General features: G+C 41.5%; 1 protein-coding gene across 1 annotated transcript; it reads right to left on the reverse strand.

Moving 5' to 3' along the window:
• Positions 1 to 14577: 14577 nt before the first annotated feature.
• DUXB (double homeobox B) lies at positions 14578 to 22177 on the reverse strand. Its single transcript, XM_019011716.4, has 5 exons — positions 22110 to 22177; positions 20736 to 20890; positions 17564 to 17669; positions 16690 to 16844; positions 14578 to 15254 (listed from the first exon to the last, which is right to left on the reverse strand). The coding sequence occupies exons 1-5, from the start codon at positions 22132 to 22134 to the stop codon at positions 14658 to 14660; spliced, it is 1038 nt and encodes a 345-aa protein (XP_018867261.1). The 5' UTR covers positions 22135 to 22177; the 3' UTR covers positions 14578 to 14657.
• Positions 22178 to 22641: the final 464 nt, after the last annotated feature.

The raw sequence follows: 22641 nt of genomic DNA on the forward strand, positions 1-22641 counted from the left end.
ACAAAGAACTGAAACTCACTGGATCATCACATCTAAACAATGATACCCCAGTCCCTTCATTCATCACAATTGCTTCCTTACCTGTCCTGAGTTCCTGTTTTCACATACATAGTTACATTTCTTCCTTGCTATATAAACCCCTAATTTTAGTCAGTCAGGGAGATGGATTTGAGACTGATCTCCTACCTCCTAGGCTGCAGTAATCATTATCTCAGTGACTGGCTTCCTTTGTGGCCAGAAGCCCGACCTAGACTGAACCCCTGGTGTTTTGGTAACAGATTTTGGTTCCCTGACTGGGAATGCATTGCTCATGGCTTGGCTGCCAAGGGCTGGGAGTCTCAGAAGCTCTCCTAAGCTGCTACCAACCCAATTTTGGCTGGAGGTGAGTTTCTGTCTCTCCCTGGCCACACTGCAGCCAGCCCCAGCTATGTTCCCGATTGCCTGGGAAGAATAGCCTTTGAAATTTGACATCTGTATCCTGATAGGTGAATGTCCTTTGTGGGTCCATACGGCAGGATCTGCTCCTCTCAACTTGGGAAATTTTTAAAGGAATTTCCATTTGTAGGTTGAACAAGGCCAACTGGCTGAGAGAGGAAATGCCCTGTTTTAGAGTGGACACTCCTGAGGGATTGTTGTGTAATTGTGCGTTGTGTGTGTGCCCAGGCAAGTGAGTGTCTTTTGTGGGTACCAGACAACAGGATTGGTTCTCAACTGAGAAATTACGAAGGAATTTTTGTTTGTAGGTCGATCAAGCCCAACTGATGGAGAGAGGAAGCACGCTGATTCTTTCAGTGTGGACACTCTCCAGACTTGCTGCTGCAGCAGTTGGATTGTATTTTGGTGATTGTTGTGTGTGTTAATATAGTCATGAGAAATTATTTAATGTATTAATTAATTTAGTTTTTGAGACAGAGTCTTTTGTCACCCAGGCTGGAGAGCAGTGGCGTGATCTCTGCTCACTGCCACATCCACCTCCCGGGCTCAAGCAATTCTCCTGCCTCAGCCTCCCAGGTAACTGGGATTACAGGTGCCCACCACCATGCCCAGCTAATTTTTGTATTTTTGGTAGAGACAGGGTTTCACCATGTTGGCAAGGCCAGTTTAGAACTCCTGACCTCAAATGATCCGCCCACCTTGGGCTCCCAAAGTGCTGGGATTACAGGCATGAGCCACCACACCAGGCAAATCATCGGAAATTAGAGTTTGATAAACTGATGTTATCTGGTAATACTGTTTGGCCCCAGTGTTTTTTGAAATCCTAAGTTTGCTGTTGAATGGGAAATTGGAATGGAATTCCATGTGTCCAGGCTTTGATGCTGTTGTTCTAAGCAGGGCTGGGCCTGATTAGTATGTGACGTCTTTCTGTGGTGCTGTTTGGCCCCACTATTCTTTAGAGTCTGGGGAGGTTTGGCCTTTAAAAATCAAACTGCCATGGAAACTGCTTTACCAAAAATTTTGGTTGATAGCCTTCATTGGATTACCTACCAGGGCAAACAAAGTGCAGCCATGTAAACCAGTGAGTTAGTATTGCTGTCTTATGGCTAGACTTCTGAGGTTAAACTACTGGATCTTTGTTTATGTGTGTGTATACATGTCTAGATGTGTTTATGTATGTACATTTATTATGTTATATGTTGTGTTAGCCAAATTGGCTTATAAATAAAAGAGCGCTCATAAATTAAACCAAAAGCATTTTTTAAGTTCATGTGACTTAGGTAAACCTTTAAAAAGCCTTTAAGATTATTGGTAGAATGAAACAATAGAAAGGCCTTCAGAATTGTCAGCATAAATTTTTGTCTGGATTTTATATTTGTCTCTGCTGGATATTTTGAGGCCTCAAGGTTTGGCATAGAAAGTTATAAAACTATGGGGCCGGGCGCAGTGGCTCATGCCTGTAATCCCAGCACTTTGGGAGGCAGAGGGGGGCAGATGACCTGAGGTCGGGAGTTGGAGACCAGCCTGACCAACATGGAGAAACCCCGTCTGTACTAAAAATACAAAATTAGCAAGGTGTGCTGGCGCATGCCTGTAATCCCAGCTACTTGGGAGGCTGAGGCAGGAGAATTGCTTGAACCCAGGAGGCAGAGGTTGCAGTGAGCCAAGATCGTGCCATTGTACTCCAGCCTGGGCAACAAGAGTGAAACTCCATCTCAAAAAAAAAAAAAGTTATACAACTATGAACCCAGAAAAAACAAAATAATCTTGGTTTGTGTGCCTTTTTTGACAAGTGAGACTAATTTAATGTTGTTAGTGAATCTTCTGAGTTACGGGAAAAATATCTACGTATTTACCTTTAAGATTCCTACTTAGGTGAGTACCTGATGTTCACGGGCTATTAAAAAGATTGATTAACAAGGAAATAACTAAGTTTAAGTATATCTAGCTGTGTCTAATATCTCAGTTTTCAAAAAAAATCTCAATTTTCAGAAGTAATCCAAGTAAATTGTTAAAAATGAAAGAATTGAGTCCATATAAATAAGATAAATGTTGCAGGTGAACTCTTTGTGTCATTGAAAATCTTAAAATTATTTTTGATGCTCATTGGATGTCAAGGTCATTTCCAATGAAGACAAAGTTATGATGTGGAGCAATATATTTCTTTTTAAAATTTACTTTATTTATTTTAAATTTCAATGTTTTTTGTGGAACAGGTGGTTTTTGGTTACATGGATAAGTTTGTTAGTGGTAATTTCCGAGATTTTTGGTTCACTCGTCACCTGAGCATTGTACACTATACACAATGTGTAGTCTTTTATCCCTCACCGTTTCCCACCCTTCCCCTGAGTCCCCAGATTTTATTATATCATTCTTATGTCTTTGCATCCTCACAGCTTAGCTCTCACTTGTAAGTGAGAACATAAAATGTTTGGTTTTCCATTCCTAAGTTACTTCACTTAGAATAATGGTCTCCAACTTTATCCAGGTTGCTGCAAATGCCATTATTTCATTCCTTTGTATGACTGAATAGTATTCCATGGTATGTATGTATATATATACATTACATTTTAAAAATTCACTCATTGGTTGATGGGTGTTTATGCTGGTTTCATATTTTTTCAATTGTGAATTGTGCTGCTAGAAACGTGTGTGCAAGTGTCTTTTTCCTATAATGACTTCTTTTCCTCTGATGTGGGATCACTGGATCAAATGGTAGTTCTACTTTTAGTTCTTTATGGAATCTCCATAGTGTTTTCCATAGTGGTTGCATAGTTTACATTCCCACTAGCAGTGTGCAAGTGTTCCCCTTTCACCATATCCACGACAACATCTACTATTTTTTGATTTTTAATTTATGGCCATTTTTGCAGGAGTGAGGTGGTATCTCATTGTGGTTTTAATTTGCATTTTCCTGATAATAAGTGATTGTTAAGAGGCAGAAAAGAGACAGAGACAAGGGTTGGGGTGGCTGGACAGTAACACGCGTTTATTGGATGAGGAAATCTGTGGAGAGAGACACTACTGAGCGCAGGAGTCCTAGCCCCGCTTACAGACTAGGGCAGTTATAGGTCCGGCCGGGAGGGAGGGAAGTGTTGCAAAACGGGATGGGTGTAGTGCCGCTAGCTGCTGAAAAGGGAGAAAATTCCTGTGGTCAGGTGGTTGGGCCTGGGACCTGCCTGGTTGTTTCCACGGCCTAGGCCCCAGTGGAATTTTCCATCCTGGCGAGGGTGTCCATAATGGCAGGGGTTTACAGGATGGCACAGCTTGGCTAACATTCCTGTCTTTTACCTTTGTATAAAATGAATAGAGGCGTTGTTGATTATGTGACTGCTTCCTGCTGAGTAGGGGCGCTGAAATCAGGGTTTGGGTTTTGAAGCAGTGGATGTCGGACTTCAGAGTCGCTTTCACGGAGGCCCTGAATACTGGACTTGGTGGAGGAGAAGGATGGTATCAATATGTTTCTGGGTGTTTGCCTGGACAAGAGAGTTCAGCCTTTGGGAGATAAAGAGGGATATGAAGGTAAGTATGCATGGGCCAATTGTTAGTATTAGGAGGAGGAAGATTAGAAGCCCTAAGAAAGGGACATCCCAACGCATCCACTTTAGGAGGGATGACCCCTGCCACCAAGAGTCAGTGACTTGAAGTCAGATTTCTACAGCCTTGTCACAGAGCCTGTGGGCTGTGTCGCAATCAATGCCAGATTCATTAACATAAAACAGCATTCTTGCTTGAACCTGGGAGGTGGAGGCTGCAGTGAGCCGAGATAATGCCACAGCACTCCAGCCTGGGCGACAAAGCGAGACTCCTTCTCAAAAAAAATACAAAGAAAAAAACACCTCAGCATTCTTTTTGGAGGCATATACATGTGCCCCCTTTCTCAGTGATTAGCAGGTCTAGGGCCCTCCAGTTTTGGAGGACGACTCCAGCAACAGAGTCTATCTGCCTCTGGAGGTTTGTAATGGAGGTATGCATGTCCTCTAGGGTACTATAAAGGACTGTGGAGATTTTTTGATATAGGCCGTCGAGGTTGATACACCTGCTGTTCTGGTGCTGAGTGTGGCAGAGATGCTGAACCCTCTTAACAAGGGAATGAGATGCAGACCCTGCCTACTGCATGTGGAAGAGGATGAGATAGGGGTCACTAAAGGAACCTGGATGGTCTGTTGTTTGGCAGGATGTTAATGTCTGGAGATTGAGACACTAGGGTGCATGCTCCTGACCAATTGGTTGGTAGGCAGAGATAAGAGTTCCTGCCACAAAGGAAGAAGACACGGGGGGTGGACGGACAAATGTTGTAGGTTATGGTGGCAAACCATAAGGAAATGGGAGCTGAGTCTTCAGAGAAGCCCTCTCGGATGCTTTTCTCATTCTCCCATATTGAAAAGCTATCTGCAAGGGCGGCCCCAGTGAGAAGCTGATAAGGTATGTCAGTGGGGGAAGAGGTGAAGGAAATGTGATTTTGCAGGGAAAGGAAAAAAGAGTTTCTGTCCACTAACAGCCATTGTGAGTTGGAAGAAGGGCTGGGATGGAGGAAGCATGAGAGAGAGGAGTCATGGCATTTTCTCCAAGGGAGTCCCTTAACACTTGGTGGGTGTTGCTGACAGAGAGGGGTGGGGGAGAAGATAAGGGAAGTGGGTGCTGAGATGAAAGGGGGGCCAGAAAATCGCAGTAGATTTTTGAAGGCTGAGGAAGACGCTATTCAGTGATTTATTTGGTGATTTTGATGATCCTGAGATGGGTTGAGAGTGAGGGTGAAGTTGCACAGGGATGGAAGTAGGCTTCCCCCTAGAGTCTTATGAGGGGGTTGGAGAAGAATCAGCTAAAGCAGAGGGGGCCCTGAGCTATGAGTGACGTCTGGGTGGAAATAAGGCCTTCAATGGATGGTCTGGGGGGATTTGCCTCTGTTAGGGATAGACGAGGATTAAGTAGTTATAGTAGGGTAACAGCCCTGCATTCAGGGTTTTGGAAAGAGTGAATGTTTGTGGAGGGAAGGTGTTTAAATGGCTGAGGGTATAAAAATTTCTGTAAATGGAATGCCCTCATATGTGAGGTATAGGGTTATGACAGACAGGGTCCAGGTGTGTAAGTCTGCAGGGATGGCGGTGAACCATTGGGTCTGTGGGGATATGCATAACCAGCAGTTAGAGGAGAGGGGAGGCTGGCTTGGCTAAGGAGGTTGTGTGGCAGGTTGACAAAGGGTGCCCAACTGCCAAAGGTTGGGGGTGGGGACTTAGAGCATCCCACAGACAAAGAAGACAAGAGGAGAAAAAGGAGATTTGAGTAGGAGTGAAATGTTGGAAGGTGCCCTGCAGCCTTAGCTCCTGGATTATTAATGTGAAGAATTGGAGTGAACTATCCAGGGTTGTGGGGAGGGAATACAAGTAAAGATCTGAAAGAAGGTATGGAGACCAGGATTTCAAGATCAGCCTGGCCAACATGGCTAAATGCTGTCTCTACTAAAATACAAAAATTAGCTGGGTGTGGTGACATGCACCTGTAATCCCAGCTATTTGGGAGGCTGAGGCAGGAGAATCACTTGAACCTGGGAGGTGGAGGTTGCAGTGAGCTCAGATTGCTGCCACTGCACTCCAGCCTGGGTGACAGAGTGAGACTCCATCTCACAAAGAAGAAGAAGACAAAAAAAGAAGATGTATGTTTCATAAAGAAGGTTATAAAGAAAAGATAATAATTTTGTATGAGAAAGCACCTTGTTTGGTGAATTTTTTTCGAAAGTAAAATGAATCATTACTAAAAAAAAAAAGAAAAGAAAAAAGAAAACATTTAGGACAAAACAAAAAGTTCAAGCATGCCATAGATGATCTGTGTAAGTCATTTGCAGTTTTTTTCTGTTTCTCTGTATCTATCTTCATGCACATAAAAAGAAAATGGAAAGATGAAAAAGTTTAGATAATAAAATATTCTTTAAAACCTGATAGAAAATTGGAGAAGGTTGGCTAATTAACATTGCTCAGAGTTAAAGGTCTTAGTGTTGACGAAAGTAAAAGAAGAAATGTTATAAAGAAACACATTGGCAGTTTGGCAATTATTATTATTATTTTTTATTTTCATTTTTTTGAGACGGAGTCTTGTTCTGTCACCCAACCTGGAGTGCAGTGGCATGATCTTGGCTCACTGCAACCTCCTCCTCCCGGGTTCAAATGATTCTCCTGCCTCAGCCTCCTGAGTAGCTGGGACTACAGGCACATGCCACCATGCCCAGCTAATTTTTGTATTTTTAGTAGAGACGGGGTTTCACTGTATTGGTCAGGCTGGTCTTGAACTCCTGACATTGTAATCCACCTGCCTCGGCCTCCCAAAGTGGTGGGATTACAGGCATGAGCCACTGCGCCTGGCTGGCAATTATTTTTTAATATAGTTAAGCATGAAGCCAGATTTAGCTTGCAGCCAAATTTTACACATGCTTGCACTGCTTCATGCTATATTTGCAATTCTGTATAGATAGTACTATCAGTAAAGTGCTTGCTGGTCATGTACCTAAAGTGAATTTCTTAATTGCACAAAATGTATACTGTTAATGGTGAACTTAAAAACATCAAATTGTGTATCAGGAACAAAATATCCATATATATATTTTTTTAGGTTCTGGTAACACTTTAACCTCTAAGGTAAACTGAGTAGGAGAAAAATTGGGGATTGGTTTCCTGTTTATTTATTTTTGCTTCTAATTTTCATTTATTTGCTTTTCTCTTTTGGGTTTTACTTATATATACATATAAAAACAATTGATGTATTTTAGGTTTCCCAAGAAAGGCTTTTATTTGGTCCTATGAATAGTCATCATGTTTTCTATGAGTTTCTAATAATTCATTGTTTGCTCTATTTATCTAAAGTTCTTAAGCTACCTTTGTCAAGCCTGTAAAAATTGATAAAGGGCACTGACTATTTAAAATTTGGTTGGTTTTGCTTACCTCTAGTAATCTAGAGAGCTATAAAAGATTTAAGGTTTCTGGCCAAAATAATTAAAAGACTTATTTTAAAAGTTCTGAGCAGAAATAGTACATTTGTTGTTTGAAAAGGTAGATGAGAATAAAAATGTTTAAATAGTGTTTATTTCCAAGGTAATTCAATTCAATCAATAATTTGAATTGGTTTCAGATCTTTTCCTTCAGGTAATGAGAAAACACTGTGTTATGGGCACACATTTTTAATGTTCAGAAACAATTGGCCTTTCCATAAGGAAATTACATGGATTGGGATTTCTTTCAAACTAATTTAGTTGTGTTGACCATTATTAAACTTAAGTGACATTCATTTGGATTAAGTAGTAATTTTAAAATGTGAGGCTTTCTAGTGATTTTTTTTATTGAGACAGAGTCTCATTCTGTTGCCCAGGATGGAGTGCAGTGTCTCAATCTTGGCTCATTGCAACCTCTGCCTCCTGGGTTTGAGCAGTTCTCATGCATTGGCCTCCCAAGTAGCTGGAATCACAGGCACTTGCCACCCCACCTGGCTAATTTTTGTGTTTTTAGCAGAGACGGGGTTGCACCATGTTGGCCGGGCTGGTCTCAAACTTCTAACTTCAAGTGATCCGCCCGCCTCAGCCTCCCAAAGTGCTGGGATTACAGATGTGAGCCACCACCTCCAGCCATTTTCTAGTTATTGTTAATCCTAAGCCATTTATCTATCACTGATGAGCCTTCATGTATGTACTTGAAAACAAAATATATACAAATCTTGCACTGGTTTGAAGATTTTAGTAATGAAAAGTTACCTAATCGGTTGTCAGTATGTTATCTAGAAACCAATCTTAGAAATGTGTGATGACGTTTTTTCAAAATAGCTGAAAAGAAATTATTCTGTGCCTGATTTTACTTTGTCCTTGTTTTGTCCTATAATATTTAAGTGAAGGGAGATTATTTAGCATCATATTGAATTTCCAAAACTGATATTTGTGTTTGCCATTTTTTAATGATGGAGAGAAAAGTTAGTTATCTTACTTTGATAATTTTGACATAGGATCTATCACTTTTTGAAGCTTTTGGTGACAGTTGTCACTAGAATGCTAGCAATTAGATATATGCAATGAATAACTTAGTTACATTAATAAAATGTCTCAAAGTGCTGCAGACAGTAACTCTTGGACACCAAATCACAGTGTTTTCATTTGTGACATGTTAGAGAGAATGACAGTACTTTCTGTGGTATAAATATCCCATTACCTAATCCTAGTTCTGTTAAGTTTCAGGGCTGTGACTCCTGAGTCTGAAAAAGCCACCACCCCCTGCTAAATCTTAAGCATTAACACCAGTTGAAGTCTCATCTTCAGACTCAGTAGAAGATGACAATCAAAATGAACTGTTTTCATGAGACATGGGTCCAGGAATAAAAACCACTCAATCCCTCTAGGCCTAGGGACTATCAAAGAAGAGGTGGTTGCCTGAGACTGTAAGGGCTGATTTTGAGGGATAAGATTAGCTCAGTTTTTCTTTTTGTTTGTTTCTTTTGAGACAAGGTCTCCCTCTGTCACCCAGTGCAGTGGCGCCATCATGGCTCACCACAACCTCTGCCTCCCAGGCTCAAGCAATCTTCTCACCTCCACATCCTGAATAGCTGAGACTACAGATGCACACCACCATGCCTGCCTTGGCTTCCCAGGGTGCTGGGATTACAGGTGTGAGCCACCACACTGGGCCTGGAGTTTCTCTATAAATCAGACATTAATATCAAAAGCACACTGATGCATGGCCAGCATCTGATCCCTTGTGTTGGAAAAGCAGAGTTTTCTTGGAACATAGATCTACTCTTTAATTAAAAAAAAAAAAAGGTTATAAAACATTGATGGAAATCTTTCCTTATGGTGGAACTGATTAAAATTTTAATAGTTAAAATTAATCACAAAATTAATTCAATTTTAATTTAATTAAAATTAGTTTCCTGAAGTCCAAGAGAGACATATTAGGCTTATTAGACTTATTTGTTATGTTAGAGCTATGTAGGAAGCATTGTCAAATCTGAGGTGGTGTTAAGCTTCATTTGGGTTGTATTTATATAGATGTGTTGTTAATGTTAATAAAATACTCTATGAGATTTTTAAAATTCTCATATGTCTTAATATATATTGTCAGTAGTAATTATGATTATTATAATTGTTGTATGCCACAGAAATAAGCAAATTTCCTTGTTGACTGTGTCTTTAACTATGGCTGTCTTAAGATTTTGTCACCTATTATTGTTTTCTTTTGCTTTGATTCTTCTCCAAAAAATGACTTATAACTACAGTCCAGGGCTTGCTTCTTTGACTGCTGAGTCTGAAAAAGCCACCACCCCTTGCTAAATCTTAAGCATTAACACCTGTTGAAGTCTTATCTTTGGACTCAGTAGAAGATGACAATCAAAATGAACTGTTTTCATGAGACACGGGTCTTTGGGAGAGTTCATAAAAAAAAAAAAATCTTTTTTTTTTTTTTTTTTTGAGACAGATTTTCACTGTTACCCAGGTAGGAATGCAGTGGCACAAGCTTGGCTCACTGCAACCTCTGTCTCCTAGGTTCAGACGATTCTCTTGCCACAGCCACATGAGTGGCTGGGATTACAGGTGTGTGTCACCATGACTGACTAATTTTTGTATTTTTGTTAGAAACAGGGTTTGCCATGTTGGCCGGGCTAGTCTGGAACTCCTGACCTCAAGTGATCTGCCCACCTCGGCTTCCCAAAATGCTGAGATTATAGGTGTGAGGCACCGTTCCCAGCCAAAAAGGACTCTTAAATGCAGATTTCTGATAACTTTGGAGATTGGGCCATTGGATTAGAGAGAAAATTTCCAGGGCATGAATGGAAAGGCTGACATGTTCATAAATATTGCTGACCTATTTTGAAGCAGAGCAGGGAGTTGATTGCATGGATTGGACTAATGGAGGACTGAAATAAATTTTTATTGCTTTTTGTTGATGTTGTTTATTACAAACATTGCTGATTCTTCAGAGAGCTTTTTTTTTTGAGCTATTTATACCCTTTAACAATTGAGTAGAGTATACTCTTGTAAACAGAATTTGAGGCTTATTTCTCTCTCTGCGTAATTGCTCAAGAACTTGTAAATTAGTTGTGAATGTTCTTCATTCCTGGCAACATGTTTGCATAAGTGCAATAAGAATCTGTTTTCTGTCCGGGTGTGGTGGCTCACGCCGTAATCCCAGCACTTTGGGAGGCTGAGGTGGGTGGATCAGGAGGTCAGGAGATTGAGACCATCCTGGCTAACATGGTGAAACCCCGTCTCTACTAAAAATACAAAAAATTAGCTGGGCATGGTGGCGGGCGCCTGTAGTCCTAGCTACTCGGGAGGCTGAGGCAGGAGAATGGCGTGAACCCGGGAGGCAGAGCTTGAAGTGAGCTGAGATCGCGCCACTGCACTATAGCCTGGGCGACAGAGCAAAACTCTGTCTCAAAAAAAAAAAAAAAAAAAAAAAAGAATCTGTTTTCTTTTGTAATGGGACACAATTTGAGGAACTGGTTATTTTCCCAGGGCTTTGACTGAAACGCCTTTGTGGGAGGCTCTAGCAAGGCCATTTTAGGAGAGGCTATGTGGACAATGATTCTTGCTGCACTTTGTGTGGGTAATCAGGCCAAGTATATAGGACTGAAGCTTATTTTGCATGTAGGTTGGTTCTGCTGTGATTTGTCTTCGGCGGAAATTGGGGACTGAAGAGAGAAAGACTGTGTTTCTGAAGAAAACTACAGTATTAGATTAACCTTTGATTCCTGGGTGGCCACGTGGTCGCCCATAGCATGGAGCTGCCGACAACGTTCTTCCTCAGCATGAAGGAGCCAGTAAGGCTGGTGATCAGATTCCTCACGATTGAGGAATCAATAAATAGAAAAAGGAGACTGGACTGAAATTGACCCAATAGTCTTATAGATAGTTTTTTTTGAATAAACATAGAAATCAGCCCTTCTGGTCTTAAAGGATGAAACTTAACATTTATTTTATCTGAGTTCCTTCCGCAGGAAAGAAGCCCCCAGGCCTCTCAAAAAGTATCAAAGAACTGAGAGTCACCAGATAGTCACATCCAAACGATTGGATGCCAGGCCCTTCATTCATCATGAATGATTCCTTACCCTTTCCAAGTTCCTGTTGTCCCATGCATGGTTACGTTTCTTCCCTGCTATGTAACTCGCTAATTTAATCAGTAAGAGTGATGGATTTGAGACTGATCTCCTGTCTCCTCAGCTGTAGTGCCCGATTAAAGCCTTCTTCTTTGGCAATAATTATTGTTTCAGTGATTGGCTTTCCATGTGGCCAGCAGCAGGACCTAGACTGAAGCCCTGGTATTTTGGTAACATGAACATAAACTGGTCCTGGCTAGTTTTGGAGGCAGATAATGCAGGTAAAAAGAGTCTTCAGCAAGGCTTCCCTTCTAACAAAAAGCAGCCCCCAAATCATTTCTTTTCTAACAAAAAGGCTTTTATATGCCTTTTCCCATCTCTTCTCCTTCTGAAACTCCCCAAATTTCTATATTTGTTCACTTAATGATATCCCATATATCATATAGGCTTTCTTCATTCTTTTTCATTCTTTTATTCTTTGCTTTTCATCTGACTAAGGTATTTCAAAAGACCTGTCTTCAGCCAGGTGTGGTAGCTCACACCTGTAATCCCAGCATTTTGGGAGGCTGAGGTGGGTTGATTCCTTGAGCTCAGGAGTTCGAGACCAGCCTGGGCAACATGGCGAAAACCCGTTTCTACCAAAAATACAAAAATTAGCTCATTGTGATGGCATATGTGCCAGTAGTCCCAGCTACTCAGGAGACTGGGGTGGGATGATCACTTGAGCCTGGGAGGTTGAGGCTGAGATGGGAGAATTGCTTGAGCCCAGGAGGTTGAGGCTGCAGTCAGCCAAGATGGTGCCACTCCACTCCAGCCTGGGTAACAGAATGAGACCCTGTCTCAAAAACAAAACCAAAAACCAAAAAACACACTGACAAACAAAACAGAAAAAAAAAATATAAAACTTGTTTTTGTAACCTGGGGAACTCCTTCCACATATGTGTTGGAAGTAGGGAGGAGTGACTATTTATACTAAGAGCTCTAATCTTTGCCTGCAAACAAGAATTATCCAGGGGAACAATTTAAAAATAAAGCTAGGCATGGTATTGATACAGGAGGTAGAGAGAAATTATTTAGGCAGATAGGGAGGGTAAAAGGATCCCCAACAAGACTTCCCTTTTAACAAAAGCAGCCCCAAATCTTTACTAACAAAAAGCAGCCTGAAAAATGGAACTGTAGACATAAATAAGCAAGCTGGAAGCTCGCATGAATAAATGCCAGCAGCTGTGCTAATAGAAAAGGGCTACCTGGAAGCCAGGTAGGTTCAACATGGAGGCTTTCTTTTCTTTTTTCTTTGTCACTACGTGTGCAGTAAAAAAGCAGGCAACATGGTGGCGGCCAGGTAGAGAACACATCCGCATAATAAGATTTGGATGGGGTAGCCAGCTTCTTTGCGTGCTATGCAAATGGCACATCTGGTCTGACCAATCTTTGGTGCCCTATGTAAATCAGAGACCACCCCCTCAAGCTCATCTATAAAACCTTCTGCATTTCTCTGTGGAAGTGGAAAACCATTTTCTCCAGGACCCCTCTCTGCACAGAGAGCTCTTCTCTTTCTTTGTCCTCATTCTTAACCTCATTCTTGTGTGTCTGTATCCTAGTTTTCATGTGTCTGTATCCTAGTGGCCACGGGACAGTGAACCTCAGGTGTTACCCCAGATGATGACACCGCTTTTGTATCAACACTGTTAAATAATTCTATCAGAATCTTTTCAGGTAGGCTTGCTCCACTAATGTGTGTGAATGTGCATGTGTTTTGATTCCCTAGATTAATGAAGGTGCAGCTCAAATTAGGAGCAACAAATTCAGCTGAGGCCAATTTAGCAATTCAGCATGTAAACCATGTGTCCTTCACATAATGGACACAGACACTGGTAGGGATGTTCACTGCACAACTGTTTGTAGTAGTGCAAACTGGTATCTTTGTAAAACTAGATCTGTATGTACTGACCTTGTTTCCACACCTTTATATGGAATTGAAAGTATTGTATAATGGAACGGAATTCAAAAGGATAAGATAAACAAGTAATATTTTTCAAGGCTGGGCATGGTGGCTCACACCTGTAATCCCAGCACTTTGGGAGGCTGAGGTGGGCGGATCACGAGGTCAGGAGTTTGAGACCAGCCTGATCAACATGGTGAAACCCCGTCTCTACTAAAAATACAAAAATTAGCCAGGCATGGTGGCACACGCCTATAATCCCAGCAACTCAGGAGGCTGAGGCAGGAGAATCGCTTGAATATGGGAGGCAGAGGTTGCAGTGAGCCGAGATTGCACCATTGCACTCCAGCCTGGGCGATAGAGTGAGACTCCGTCTCAAAAAAAAAAAAAGAATATTTTTCAAAGATATTTTTATTGTACCAAAGTAAACCCCACATACATCTTGTGGAGTCTAAAATCACTCTATCTCAGATGCTAACCCATGTGAAAGCAAAGTAAATGTGGCCTGAGAAGGACTCTGTACTTCTATATTTGAGTACTTGTGGATGAACTGTAACCTAGCTTAATAGACAAAATTGAAAACCTAACTTAGTAGTATGTATGTGTAACAGTAGCTAAGTCTTGGACAATTCCAGTGGCCATACTTCAACCACTCATACACTGCTGAGTGTTCAAACTCTGTTCAAATAAGGCATACACCAAGCTGTAACCAATCCAGCCATCCGTGCCTCACTTCCAATTTCTATATGTCAGAAATTGCCAAGTTGTTCTTATTTATTTATTTATTTATTTATTTGAGATGGAGTCTCACTCTGTCACCAGGCTGGAAGTGCAGTGGCGTGATCTCGGCTCACTGCTACCTCCGCCTCCCAGGTTCAAGCGATTCTCGTGCCTTAGCCTCCTGGGTAGCTGGGACTACAGGCGCGCGCCACCATGCCCAGCCAATTTTTGTATTTTTAGTAGAGGCAGGGTTTCACCATGTTGGCCAGGCTGGTCTCAATCTCCTGACCTCATGATCCGCCCGCCTTGGCCTCCCAAAGTGCTGGGATTATAGGCGTGAGCCACTGCGCCCGGCCAAGTTGTACCTTTTACTGAAGAACACTGCATTACAGGAGTTGACCTAAAGGCTTGAGGTTTCTACATATTGCTGGGGCAATTAGCCAAGTGGTTGACATGGTTCTCAGCTGAGTGTGCCTACTGCTGCCACAAGTCTGTCTCAGTGTGTCCCTTTGAGAGGGTCCCATTCAGCAAGCAGAGCCTGGCAGATCTCGTCCCACCTTTGCAAAATGTTCGATATGTCAAACTGACCCAGATTTAGAGGTTGTTGCTCCCTGTGCTCAGGTTCAGGCTGAGAATGGCTCTTGACCTGTGGTACTCCCGAGCCAGTGTGTTCTTTGTGATTTTGGTGTTCTTCTTGGTATTGGAGCCAGAAGGGAGTCGGAGTATCTAAGTCCTTTGTCAGAATTGGCAGTGTCAGGAGGTGATTCGGAATTATCAGAGGCTGATCAGAGTCCTCTCCTTCCTGCACAGCCTGTGTGGGCTGCATGATCATGACATTTGGTCCTTGGCTCACATGGAACCCGAAGGGATCCCAAGGAGCCTGGGTTGAAGGAAGAACAGGTGGAAGAGTTTCGTGCCCGCTGGAAGAATTTGAGCAAGAAAAATAATGAGAGCTGTCTGGGAGGAGGAACAGGTTGATTGGATGCCACCCAACAGTTGCATCTGGTCTCTCATTTGGGTCGTCTACCAATAAATTCACGGGCTCCATTCTGCTCTTCTTGAGGTACAGAGATCTTTGTTTCTGAAACCACATCTAAATGAGAAAAAGGGCGACATGACATCATAAGACATAAGCAATTGTAACTCTGCATCAGATACTCTATAAAACAAAGGAGCTATTAACCTAAGGACAAATCACAGGGTGATTTTATAGAGTTGGCTCTCTGAATCCATGGGTTCCGTCTGTATACCCTGATTCAAACAACCATGGATTGAAAATATTTAGAAGAAAACCCAATAAAAAAACAATGCAACAATAAAAATAATACAAAGAAAAATACAGTTTAACAACTATTCACATAGCATTTACATTGTATTAGGTAGTACAAGTAATTTAGAGAGGTTTTAAAATACATGAGATGTGCACAGGTTATATTCAAATGCTACATCATTTTATATCAGGAACTTGAGCATCCTTGGAGTTTCGTATTCGGGAGAAGGTCCTGGAACCAATCCCTCATGGATACTGAGGGATGACTGTATATGAAATCATGTATGTACATATGTTTGTTATTATTTATTTTATTACTTTTGTTTATTTTTCTTTTTTATGTGAGTTTGAGAAAAATAAATCTTATACATTTTGTATGTGAAATTAACTCCAGTCCATGTGTTCATGTGTATATATATGTGTGTGTAATGTGTATGTTTGTATATATATATAAACACACAAATACATACATTGAGGTTATAACACAGTTAGCAATTAAGTATAGGTGAGTTGAATCTCTGACTGGAAAGGAACGTGTTCTCGAATTCTCCCTCTAATTGCAACAATGGGATCGGCAAAAAAGATCTCTTGACCAGGCTGACATTTTTTTCCTCTTCACGGATGTGTGCATAAGAATTCGTAGTTTGTGTACATGTGTATTCATCTGATTAATGACTAACAAACGCAAATAAATGTATTTGAGAGTTTGTGTCATAAGCCCATGGCTGTGCCTCCTCAGTCATGAGCACTTAACATACGCTAAATCACTATCCCCATAACTTAGGTAAAAGAAAATACTCCTTGGGGGCCAATTTTGTCCCTCAATGGGAGAACAGTTGACTATGTCTGTGATTTATTTGGTTGTCACACATAGGGGGAGAGAATGTGGGCAGTTGCTTTACTGGTATCTAGATGGTAGAGGCCAGGAATGCTGACCAATATCCTACCATGCACAGGGTGGCCCCTCACAAGAAAGAATTATCTGAGCCAAAATGACAACACTCCCAAGGTTGTAGAAAACCTAAAAATGTTCTCAAAATGGGTAGTTTCTGCTAGTGATTCCAAATCCGTGCACAGCAATTTGATTTGAAAATTCTTCCTTGACAAAAATGGGACTTTCAATGCCAGGCGTTTACCATCCCCCGTTTCCGCCCTTGATGACTTTGATAACCCAAGTCAGCTGGAAGTTTTTCAATAACACCTCCAGGGGACAGTATCACAGGCAGGACATAGTTGGGGTCACAGACATAGAACTTACTTGAATTCTTGATTCCTGCAGGCCTGTTTGTTCAGCCAGTTTTTTTCTGGTAGCAATATCAGGGAATGGGTTCCTCTCAAAGGCTTGCACTAGTCTGTTTTTTTGAGTCCATGTGATGAATGTCTGTTTTTGTCGGGCTTCTTTAGGTAAGTATTCTAAAGGAGAACACAGAAGCTGTTAGGGGAATTTTCATATTCAAACCAGAAAAACAAACCCATGAAGATAATGCTGGCCATATTTGTTCTCTCTGAATCCCCGAGGTGGCAGAAGAGGTCATTGCTCTGCAGCAGGACCAAAAAGCCCAGAGCTAGGCTGGGCCCAGTGGCTTACGCCTGTAGTCCCAGCACTTTGGGAGGCCAAGGTGAGTGGATCACTTGAGGTTGGGAGTTCGAGGCCAGCCTGGCCAACTGGTGAAACCCCGTTTCTACTAAAAATACAAAAAATTAGCTGGGCGTGGTGGTGCACCTCTGTAGTTCCAGCTACTTGGGAGGCTGAGGCAGAAGAATCACTTGAATCCAGGAGGCAGAGGTTGCAGTGAGCTGAGATCAGACCACTGCACTTCAGGAAACAGAGTGAGACTCCATCTCAAAACAAAATACAAAAATAAAAAATAAAAAAAAGCCCCAAGCTTGCTTGTTAAGAACCTGACTGTCTCATTCAATTGTGGGAGGCCGCTCTGCCTATGGAGTAGCCATTCTTTTGTTTATTTACTTCTCTAATAAACTTACTTTCACCTAAAAAAATTGTAGGATAATGTTTCTATCTCTGGTCACCACGATGCCAGAACCAGCTATCCCTGGCTTCTGAGCTAAGAGATGTTGATGCAGAATTTGGGCACAACGTACTCTCAATGGGACCCATTGAGCATTCTTACCTTGAGTCAGATGCTGGGACTGGTCATGCCCCTGGGTTTGATCTTTTTCTGAGAAGCACTTATAATCCAGTTTTCTCTGTTTTACTCTGTAATTTTTAAACCAAACCTAAGTAGGAGAAGAAGATGTGATAGTCATACAACTCAGTCTATGTCAATATTGCCAAATATCAATTCAATTGAACAAAACTGATTTGACTTCCTGTGGCTGGAATAATGCCCACAAGAGAAAGGCAATCCATTATCCTAGGAATGATGCTACTATTGGCGTATGATTCAGGACCACACACGCATCTCCCTTCAAATCAAAGAAGCTTTTCTTTCATGGTCATTTTTTGTGGCATCCAGAGTAAATTTGTTTGATTTAGGAGACCCTATGAGGTCTCTCAAAGGATCACTCTCCCTCTCTCTCTCTCCCTCCCTCCTAGCAGGACTTCGGTTTCTGAATATCTTTTCTTGATCCTCAACACTTCTTCATAGGAAATATCTGGTTTCATAACATGCAATACATATGGAATTAATTGTACAAAAATTTCTTTAAATAGGAGAGCAGAATTAGCCAAGTAAAGAGTTGGACTAACACTTATCAGTATTTCCTCTTAGTCATTTTTGTCCCGGGGTTAACAATAGATGAGGAGACTCCTAGCGAGCCACACACCTCATTTTGTCACCGTTGTCCCTAACAAAACCAATTGAACTCTTTGCTTGTTTCCTCATTACTAGAGTCAGAATTGCAATATATTTTCTAATGATTTCTAAGTGTTATTATTTTGATAATTAGATCATTCTTAAGAACATTTAGCATGTTAATGACAACGAATATCCAATAAACCACTCTTATATCATAGGCATTGTGCTAAAGCTGGCGTCCTCAATCCCCAGGCCACAGACAGTCCGTGGCCTGTTAGGAACTGGGCTGCACAGCAGGAGGTGAGTGGAGGGCCAGTGAGCATTACCTGCCCAAGCTTCGCCTCCTGTCAGATCAGCTGCTGTGTTAGATTGTCATAGGAGCACAAACCCTACTGTGAACTGTGCAGTTGAGGGATCCAGGTTGTGAGCTCTTTATGAGAATCTAACTAATAGCTAATGCCTGATGACTGGTGGTGGAATAGTTTCATCCCGAAACCATTACCCATCCCCCCTTGTCTGTGGAAATATTGTCTTCCACAAAACTGGTCTCTGGTACCAAAACAGTTGGAGACCGCTATGCTAAAAGGTTATATCTCTTCTCTAAATTAATGAATCAGAATAGTTTTAGTTAAGAAATCTTAAGTACAGATGGAAACTGGAAACAAGTGAAAAAAGTATAAACACTATTGCAGAGGTAACCTCCAGCTACGTCATTTCCTGAACTTGTCATTTTCACCATGATTCCAAGTGGGACCCGTACCTCTCTCAAAGCCAATTACCAGTATTCCCATAGAATGTACTTTTGTTACTGGGACTTGAGTAATCCTTGCCTCTCACATCCAGTATAGATACATGAAGAGACAAGTAAAATTTCTTCTCTCCTATATCCTCTCAGACTGAGATCCTTATAGCCAATGGCTTGTTGGAGACTATACATATCATGCAAAACCCAGAACTCATTATTTTCCTCTAAAAACACATTTTCACTTGGTCTTCGTTGGTTTAATTACTATTTTCTCTGATAGAATTATATTCTTTGCAGGTATCTCTTTTTCTTTCTTTATTTGAGACAAAGTCTTGCTATGTTGTCCAGGTTGGAGTGCAGTGGCTATTCACAGGCATGATCCCACTACTGGTCAGCATGAGAGTTTTGATCTGCTTTGTTTCTGACCTGAGCTGGCTCACTCCTCCTTAGGCACCCTGGCGGTCCCCAGCTCTTGGGATGTCACCGTATTGATGCCAAACTTACTGCAGGCACTCAATCCGCACAACACAGGCACAGTATAGCACAGAATGCCTGGGCTCAAATGATTCTCCTGCCTCAACCTCCTAAGTTGCTGGGAGTACAGGTGCACACCACCATGAGAAGGAATCACAGATAACTTCTCTTTTTTGGTAGACATGGTCTCGCTCTGTCTGCCAGGCTGAAATGCAGTGGTGCAATCACGGCTTACTGCAGCCTTGACCTCCTGGGCTCAAATGATCCTTCCACGTAAGCCCCTGAGTAGCTGGGACTGCAGGTGTGGACCAACACACCCAGCAAATTAAAATACATTTTTTTGGAGAGATGGGGTTTTACTGTGTTGTCCAGGCTGGTCTTGAACTCCTGGCCTCAAGTGATCTTCCACTCTCAGCCTCTGAAAATGTTGGGATTACAGGTGTGGGTCACCCTACCCAGTCCAGGTATCTTTCTGATAACTGAAGAGATTTAACTTAAGTTTCATTTTATATCAGTTATTCTATTTAAAATAATTCAGTATGGAATTTTATTTCAAACACTATGTGTATGAATCACATTTGAGACATTAAATTAAGAAATAGCCTGAGACTTCGGAATGCACATGCATTCTTACCCCAGTTTCCTTGTAATTACATATTAATAATCTATCTGAATATTCTAATACTAAAATATAGGACATAATTATCATGGTGATTTCATTTCCTATATTCTCTAAATCTCAAAATATGACTTAATTACCTATTGGGAGAGACTGAGCCGGTATATTCTCCTTCCCCATTAGTGAATACAAATGATATTTCCACCTTTGGTAAAATACATAAACCGCATCCTTGTTTTTATTTGTTTTCTTTTCTTTTTTTTTTTTTTTGAGACGGAGTCTCGCTTTGTCTTCCATCCTGGAATGCAGTGGCGTGATCTCTGCTCACTGCAAGCTCCCCTCCCGGGTTCACGCCATTCTCCTGCCTCAGCCTCCAGAGTAGCTGGGACTACAGGCACCTGCCACCACGCCCAGCTAATTTTTTTTTGTATTTTTAGTAGAGATAGGGTTTCACCATGTTAGCCAGGATGGTCTCCATCTCCTGACCTCGTGATCCGCCTGCCTTGGCCTCCCAAAGTGCTGGGATTACAGGCGTGAGCCACCGCGCCCAGCCTTTTTATTTGTTTTCTAATTTTGTAGAACAGGAAAACGTTTCTTAGCAAAATACCTGATATAACCTGATATAAGAGAATTGGCAAAAGCGCTGGGCCTAGTCTTTCTCTTTACCATGGTTCTGACAGATAATGAAGTAGAAATCTAATGCCTACCTGAATATTAGATTCTGGAACCCCAATTTCTTTGGCCAGTTGTTCTCTGGCAGCTTTATCAGGGAAAGGGTCATGTTGAAACCATGATTGGAGGATATCCTTTTGACTCTGATTATACTGAATTCTGTTTCTCCAGAATTCTTTTTGAAGTATGCCTGATGAACAGAAAAGGGGGAGAATAGCGTGAATAATATATTTATGGGTTTAAATCTGTGGTTTGATTAAATTAATTTATTTTGAGACAGAGTCTCACTCTGTCGCCCAGATTGGAGTGCAGTGGTGCAGTTTCGGGTCAATGCGACCTCCGCTCCTGGGTTCAAGCGATCTTAAGCCTCAGCCTCCGGAGTAGCTGGGACTACAGGTATGTACCACTGTGCCTGGCTATTTTTTTTCTTTGTAGAGATGAGGTCTCATTATCTTGCCCAGGCTGGCCTCGAACTCCTGGGTTCAATTGATCCTCCTGTCCTGGCCTCCCCATTTTGTTAATTATTATTATTATTATTGTTACTATTTTTTGAGACGGAGTCTCGATCTGTCACCTAGGCTGGAGTGCAGTGGTACCATGTCAGCTCACTGCAAGCTCCGCCTCCCGGGTTCACGCCATTCTCCCCGCTCAGCCTCCTGAGTAGCTGGGGTGCCACCACACCCGGCTAATTTTTTGTATTTTTTAGTAGAGACAGGGTTTCACCGTGTTAGCCAGGATGGTCTCGATTTCCTGACCTTGTGATCTGCCCGCCTCGGCCTCCCAAAGTGCTGGGATTACAGGAGTGAGCCACCGCACCCGTACTGTTAATTATTACTCTGTATTTTTACTTTAGGCATAGAGCTAAAGTCATGCTAAATTGGGTATATAAACATTTAAATATATATATTAGAAAACGATAATCAATGACCTAAGTTTCCAAAGAGAGAACTTACAGAAAATGTACAAAATTACCAAAAGAGGAAGCAGTAGGGAGGAGGAAAATTAATAAAAATCAATGAAAAAAGTGAAACTCATGGAACAATTGAACAGGTGAAATAAGACACACAGGAACTGGTACTTCTAATGAAAAAGAATATATCTCAGTAAAATTCAGTAGGCTGCATTAGACAGTTCATACATTCTCCCCTCCACATAAACTGTCAACTTTAAAACTTTAGGTAGATGACCCTTGTATGGGACTCATGGCTGCCATCTTACATTTCAAATTCAAGAGTCCAACTTCAAAGCACCCATGGCTGTTCTGACACAATTTATCAGCGAAAAACAGCTGCTGCTCTACCAGTCTGTACCTCTAATCATGTTTGTGCTATAAACTTTGACAAACTCTGAAAAATAAGCAAGGCATGCAGCAATCCCAAAGAACAGAGAAAAGGCTGATGGGAACTTACCACCTGAAGTGCCCTCCAAATTCATCTTGGGCAGAAGACCTGGACTCCACTGAGATCAGCGAGTAACTGAGCAGCTCCCAAAGACACAGTCTTTATATAGGGTCAAGGTGACCCGCCCCTTTCTTAAATAGCTTTCAATTTAATCCCCTCATTAAATATTTAACACCTGTAGAAAGAAACTTGAAGTAATTAGATTAAGTGGAAGTACAGATTCTACGTGGTGATTTTGTCTTCTTCATAATACCTTTCTAAATATGACTCTTGTTTAATTATTTCAGTTTGGCCATATTAGTTTCTACATTATAAGAATGTCCTTACCTTACTTTGCATTTTTTTGTTTTCCTCGGCTCTTCTGAAACTCATGTCTTTTCACCATTGCAGTGGTGCTATCTGTGTGTCAACTTGGCTGCTCTACGTTCCCTATTGTTTCAATAAAACACCAATCTAAGCATTGCTATGAAGGTATTTTGTAGACGTGATTGGGTTATATAATCAGTTGGCTTTCAGTAAATGAGATTATCCTGGATAATCT

The sequence above is a fragment of the Gorilla gorilla genome, chromosome 18, assembly GCF_029281585.2.
Source record: "Gorilla gorilla gorilla isolate KB3781 chromosome 18, NHGRI_mGorGor1-v2.1_pri, whole genome shotgun sequence".
In the NCBI taxonomy this organism is placed as follows: Eukaryota; Metazoa; Chordata; class Mammalia; order Primates; family Hominidae; genus Gorilla; species Gorilla gorilla.